General features: G+C 63.3%; 2 protein-coding genes across 2 annotated transcripts in view; one reads left to right on the forward strand and one right to left on the reverse strand.

The window, feature by feature from the left end:
* TJP3 (tight junction protein 3) overlaps positions 1-353 on the forward strand; it is a 26,502-nt gene extending 26,149 nt beyond the window's left edge. The window contains 2 exon segments of the mRNA XM_009323009.1: positions 31-74; positions 188-353. Coding sequence (XP_009321284.1) covers positions 31-74; positions 188-353 — 210 coding nt within the window.
* Positions 354-830: 477 nt separating this feature from the next.
* The window catches only part of APBA3 (amyloid beta (A4) precursor protein-binding, family A, member 3), a 10,096-nt gene continuing 4,533 nt past the window's right edge, over positions 831-6,393 (reverse strand). The window contains exons 4-12 of the mRNA XM_009323010.1: positions 6,257-6,296; positions 5,657-5,802; positions 5,411-5,497; positions 4,673-4,831; positions 4,133-4,312; positions 3,712-3,924; positions 2,969-3,088; positions 1,991-2,131; positions 831-1,844 (exon numbers count right to left, since the gene is read on the reverse strand). Of these exons, the coding sequence (XP_009321285.1) occupies positions 1,773-1,844; positions 1,991-2,131; positions 2,969-3,088; positions 3,712-3,924; positions 4,133-4,312; positions 4,673-4,831; positions 5,411-5,497; positions 5,657-5,802; positions 6,257-6,296 (1,158 nt within the window). The 3' untranslated portion in view covers positions 831-1,772. The remainder of the gene's footprint in view (positions 1,845-1,990; positions 2,132-2,968; positions 3,089-3,711; positions 3,925-4,132; positions 4,313-4,672; positions 4,832-5,410; positions 5,498-5,656; positions 5,803-6,256; positions 6,297-6,393) is intronic.

A 6,393-nucleotide genomic window follows, 5' to 3' on the forward strand; every position in this document is an offset into this window, starting at 1 on the left:
TGCCCCCCCCATCTCTCTGGTCTTTCACAGGTGACCGAGCAGCAGCGGCAGGGCCAGCGCTACGACAGCATCAGGTACCCTGCGCACCAGGGCCAGCCCCGGGGGTTAAAGCAGCCAGCCCTGGGGCTGGGGAAGGGCCTGCAGAGCCTTGGGTGCCAGCTCTGCCTGGCCTGTCCCTGCCCAGCAGGGGACTGTCTCTGCCACCCGCCCTGACCGGGTGGCAGAGGCATCACCGCAGCTTCTCGTCCCCCAGGGAATATGAGCGTGACGCTGTGAAGAAGAGGTTCACACGGGCCAGGGATGACTCAGACCAGGACGAAGGCTACGAGTGGGGCCCAGCCACAGATGTGTAGTGGCACCGCTGGCCTCTCTCCCACTGGGCAGCCTGGCCCCTTGGGTCAGCCCTGCCGCAGCCCCACGCCACCGGGTCCACGTGACGGTCCAGGTAGTGCCGCGCAGCACCCTGCAGCCAGGCTGGGTTGGGCCTAATCTTGCATACCCCTCACCCCCCAGCACCACCAAGTGCCTCCTTCCCCCTTTTGGCCATAGACTCTGCTGCTGGAATAAAAGGGATGTTTTGATCAGGATGGGCTGTTTCTGTGCGTGCTGGGTGGCAGTGCGCAGGGGAAACCCATGCAGCAGGGTGGCCTTGCTGGGACCCAGGCACCTCTGCAGCCAGACACCCTGCCTGCCCCGAGAGGCAGCAGTGCAGGAATCAGGCTTGGGTTGTGCCAACGTCTGGCACCACAGGAGGATCAGGGTGCGTGCCCCAGAGCGCGCCTCCTCTGCCGCAGCCCAGCAGGGCTCCTGAAATGCAGCCTCCCACATTCCCCAAAACTTTTGTTTTTACATCAGCCAAACACACAGGCAAAATCCAGTCAGCGCTGCATCGGCCGTAGGGGCCCAGAGACCCACTCATGAAAAGACAAATCACCAGGGGCTGGTCCTTGGGGCTCGTGACCCCAAGCTCCCCGGTATGTGGGACTGGGCAGTGCCGTGTTCCCTTTCGCTGCGCCGAGGGACAGCCCCAAGGGCTGTGACCCAGTACCCTGGTGGGCTGGGGCCGGGCTGTGTGTGCAGAGTGGTTAAAGGCAGCACCAGGGAAAAGCAGAGGTAGTTTCCCAGCTCGGTGCAACAGGTCTAACAGGGAGTTCATTTGCACCCCCAACAGGCCCCTGGCAAAGCCAGGGAGGAGGAGCGGGTGCCAAGGGTGCTGCTGCCCTTAAGGCTGAGTCTGGGAGCTGCTGGCTCTCCCTCAGGGGTGCCAGCATGTACCCACACGCTGGAGTGCAGGGTCAGCACTGCTCTGGGGCTGTGCTAGCGGCAAGCCTCAGAGCTGTGCTTCCAGCACCATCCCCACATGGGGAAAGGCACCATTGGTGAGTGTAAAAGCACTATCTGTGGTGATTGGATGGGGTGACCTTTCACGCGGGGTCCCCTCTCCTCCTGCCAGCACCAGGCCAAGGTGAGGGACCCTGTGAAGCAGCAGGACAGGCACTGTGCAGGCACTGTGAGGCAGGGAGGGGTGAATGGAGAGGGAGGAGGTGCCCAAACCATGGCACCATAGTCCCTGAGGCTGCTCAAGCTGGGTATCAGGCCCCTAGAGTCTCCCACTGTGTCCTGAGTAAAACCGGATTAGGCCCTGCTGGGGACCAGAGGGCTCCCATGAGGGCGCTGGGGCAGGAGGCAGAGCCTATCCTGCCCTCGCTGCCCCGGGCTCACTCCTGCCTGGGCCCAGGCGTGTGCAGCGACAGCCGGGCACGGCCAGCGGCTCAGAGGAAGACGGGCTGCTCCTGCCCGGTCAGTAAGCGGTACGTGGAGGCCGGCATGGTCTTGATGTGGACCTAGGCAGAGACGCACAGATCAGCTGGGAGATGCCAAACCCCGGGCTGGAGGGTGCTGGTGCAAAACTTGGAGCCCAGCCTGCTCCATGTGCAGCCACAGCTGCCCCGGGGAGCCCCGGCCATCACCCAGCCCGGGCCCGGCTCACCTCGCTGACTGCCTGTGTGAGAATCTGGATGATCTTCTCGTGGGGCGTTGCCACCACGCTCTGCCCGTTGATCTCGATGATGCGGTGCCCCACGCGGATGCCACCTCTCTCTGCGATGCCCCCACGCATCAGGCTGCAGATCTGGGGAGCAGGGAGTGCTGGTAAGATCAGAGCTGTGCCCACAGCCCAGGGCCATACGCAACCACCACCCCAAACCCTCTCATCTCTGCAGGCTCCCGGCAAGAGCTCTGGACCTGGGTGCTGTCTCTTCCAGCCCATGGGCGTGCAGCGAGGGCAGGGATGTCCCTTTGCGCTGCTGCCACGGGAGTGAGGTGCTGAGCTGAAGGGCAAGGGCAGCCCGCAGGCTTTTGTTCCCCCGGCTGGCGGAGAGCTCATCTCCCCCCATCCAGGCATCAAACCCTCGTGCTCCCATCAAGCCTGGGCTGCAGAGCCAGAGCTTCTCCCTGGGGCGGCAGCTCCCCCGCACCTGTGGCGTAACTGCATCTCCAGTACTATTGGGAGCATCGGTCGGTGCATGATGCAGCCGTGCCACCCCCTCCACCACTCACCCACCCACCCCATCAACTCCCCCTGATCCTGGAAATGCTCCTCTCTGCCTTTCCAACGCAACCACTGTGGAGCCCAGAGCAGGAAGGGGCCGGGGCACTGGGGACAGCAACAACTGCCACTAAGGTCACGCCAAGAAAGCCAGGAAGAGACCACCACCCCAAAAGCAAACAGCTAAGGAGCACCAGGGAAACGGATCCAGCCGCCGGTGCTGCGGGAGAGCTACAAAGAGCCTTTTGCTGTGGCACAAGTGCTGAGTGAAACCTCAGCCCTGGCAGGCACAAGGAGCGCTGGAGCTGTGCGCTTGTCCATGCGGACACAGCCAGAACCGTGTGTCCCCCTGCCAGACGGGTGGCTGAAGCCCTCGGCTGACCCCGGCCTGGCTCCACTCCTGTCCCCGCGGGCACTCACCACGCCGTTCTCAACACAGAAGCCCAGCTGGTACTTGGAGTCAGGGCGCCGGATGACAGCCGTGGTGACAGGGGGACAGTGCACGATGTTCAGCGTCACCTCTGTCTGGTGCTTCAGCTCCTGGAAGATGGGATGGGGCTTTGTCAGAATTTGGAGAGCTATTCAGCGTGGTTGAGAGGGGCGACGCAGCCATGTTGCTCATGGGAGGGCTGAGGATTAGCAGCCTGTTTTCAATGGGGAAACAGGCACACACAGGGATACTGCCACGCTCAAATTCGGGGAGAACTTCTAAATCCAGTCCAAGACGTCCCACTGTGCCCCTGAGGCCACACTGTCCTTGCTTTCAGCTCCTTCCTGCCCAGGAGGTAGAAGATGCAACAGGTTCCCTCCAGGACAGGTGCCTGCCTCTTCACCCACCCCCCTCCTTGGGCAGGGCCCTGCCCGCACCCTGCCGCAGCAGGTTTAGTCCCTAGCTTTGTCCCTGCCTTGTCGCATCCCTTCCTCCCCAGCACTCAGGGCAGGGACTGTCGCAGCCCACAGGATGGGTATGGCCCCCCACACTCCTGCCCGCTCTGCCCCCACAGCCTCCCATCACCCATCCGCCCCCAAGCCCGGAGCATCGGGGGGGACCCCGGCATTACAGACACTCCCAGATGCATTCAGGCTGGTCCTCGTCTCTGCCAGCACTCGCCCTCCTGCCAGGGTGGAGGCAGGAGGCGACCCCGAGCGCAGCCCCGGCTCACCCGGATGATGCTCTGGCAGGTGGTGAGGGGCAGCCCCACCAGGCTCGTCCCGTTGACGGACATGAGGCGGTCCCCGATGCTCAGCTCGCCCGACCTCTCCGCGGGGCCCCCGTGCATCAGGTTGGCGATGACCACTGTGGGCAGGATGGAGCCCCAGCCCGACTCCACGATGGCGATGCCCAGGATCTCCCCCTTCTGCTTCCGGATGCAGACCTGGTGGGGGGCACAGAGGGGTTATGGTCACCGGAGCCATGGGGCATGCGTCCCAGCCCCAGCACGGGTGTCCTGGGCTCACAGCCAGCTGGGATGGGGCCCAGTTTTGTAGGGAGCACCTCAGCTGCCCAGGGAGCCATGGAGGGGATGACACAGAGGTGCCAGCGGGTACCCCACACTGTCCCCACCCCTCCAAAGCAGCTCTTACGTCCTTGCAGTTCTCCTGCCGGGAGAAGTGGGTCAGCTCCGCATTGTATTGCTCCTGGTCCTCAAGGGCACGGCTGTACTGGCGAGGGCTCAGCTCGCTCGGGTCGATGCTGTTGGCCTCCAGGAAGCGCTGGTAGGCCACGCCGAACGCCTGCCCGATAGCCTGAGCAATGATCTGGGCCTGGGGAAAGACGGGGGTTTTTTGTGTCCACGGCTCAGGGCCAATGGTCTCATTGGCCAAACTGGAGCCAACAGCTGCCAGCGCCCTGCAATGCCCAGCACAGGCACTGCGCCCTGGGAGCTCCAGGGCAACCTGGCTCCTTCTCTGCCTGAATGGGCCCCTTTACGATGCCAATCCTCCCCCCTTTTCTTGCTGGGCCCCTCTATGTCACAGAGGTGCTCAGGCTGGGCTCCTTCCTCCTCTATGCGCCCGTTGGGAACCCCCAGCACAGAGACCCAGAGCACCCGCTCATTACAGCGGGACGGGGCCCAGGACCGCAACACCACCCTGCCCTCCTGAGGGACTCGTGTGTTGCCTCACGTCGGCCGAGTGGAAGACGTGGCAGATCATCTTGTAGAGCCGCTTCTCCTCCGCCACCTCCGACGGCCGAGGCAGTTTCCGGCGCGCCATGAGCACCACGAGGGAGCCGATGTCCGCGATGTAGGAGATGGTCTGGAGGGAGTGATCCATCATGGCCTCCTGGCAAGGGGGACACAGGCAGAGACGTTCATCCCTCCCCGGCCCGATGGACCCCGCGGGCAGCCCGCGAGCCAGCCAGGCACCGCCACAAGCAGGAAGGGTTTGGGTTCAAACGCCACTGTGCTGGGATGCAGCTCAAATGCCTGGCGCACGCGGGGCAGAAACCATGTCTACGCTAAAAGGTACAAACAGCTCCTTCGATGAAGGACTCATCCGTGTCTCTGGGTGCTGCCGGGGGGCAAGACAGCTCTTCCCTCTTACTATAAAGCAGAAACTAATCCTGAGGCAAAGAGCTACAGAAATTTCAAGCCTAGGTTCCCTGGAGCTTGGTCTGAGAACCCAGCAGCTCCCGCAAGGCACAGTTTGCATTAGAAGCCTCGTGCAGCCATGCAGAGAGCTGAGGAACGTCTGCATGGGATGGGTGCGGAGTGACGTGTCTCCTCCCAGATGCATGTCCTCACCCATAGGCCATCCTTGGACACGATCCCACCGGCGTGGGTGCAAAGCAGAGATCCCAAGGCCAAACAGGAAGGTTTCAGCAGCCCCAAAGCCATGTGGGTGCTCCCGTTCCCCACTCACCTGCGTGTCAGCCGTGAGCACCTTGATCCTCTGTGTAGAGACAAACAGATCCACCTCTGTCATGGGCTGGGACTCCCCCTCCGGTGCCTGCAGAACAAAGCGCCCAGGAGAGGTCACTGCTGCTGCCAGGACTCCTCTGGGTCCCTGCCCCACAGCCAGGAGGTCCCCCCGGGCAGGTCCTGAGTGCAGCCCCAAGCCCACGAGGGGCCAGGCTGGTGGCAGTCATGCCCCCCTACCCTCCTGCACCTTGATCCTGTCCACTGCCTCCTGGGCCTGTGCCATGCGGACGCTGGTCGGGGGGTTCCTCTCTGAGACCAGCTGCGTGGAGCCCAGGTACTTTGCCCCAAAAATCACACCGTCCAGCAGATCCTCCGGGTCGCAAGGGCCTGGAACTGAGACATTGGGAGGGACTAAGCAGGGGCTGGTCCCCCCAACTCTGAAAACTGGGGGTACCAACTCCTACTGCCCGTTAGCTGCATTCCTACACGTGGCAAAGCAGCTCAGCGCTTGGGAGACAGGCTCCTGGCATCACCGAGGGACCAACTCTGACCCCAGGGCTGCTTCCCCTTCCCCTTGGACACACCCTGGCATCCCTTTCTCCCTTCCCAAGCCTGTGCATCCCCCCTCCCCAATCCCTGAAGCACGCCCATTTGCCCAGCGAAGGGCGAGCTGGGATCGAACAAGCCACCCAGAGTCTGCAGCCACGTTCCTACCCTGCACGGGTGCAGAGCTGGGTGCTCCCTCCCCAGCTGGCACCCCTGGCCGCCCCGCATTTGGGGTCAGAGCAGGAGGCAGTGGGTCAGGACTCGTGGGTGCTTTTGCTGCTCGAGCATAGAAGCAACTCACCCTCTTTGAAGGCTGGGCAGGAGGATGGAGGTTCCCTGTTCTGCAAAGCAACGAGAGAGCAGGTGAGGCTCTGGTTGGGATCCCAGGGTGCAGCCTGCCCGCCCCACGGCCAGGCTGCCCCTGGAGCACCAGGACAG

This window comes from Pygoscelis adeliae, unplaced genomic scaffold (assembly GCF_000699105.1).
Source record: "Pygoscelis adeliae isolate BGI_AS28 unplaced genomic scaffold, ASM69910v1 Scaffold284, whole genome shotgun sequence".
Taxonomy (NCBI): Eukaryota; Metazoa; Chordata; class Aves; order Sphenisciformes; family Spheniscidae; genus Pygoscelis; species Pygoscelis adeliae.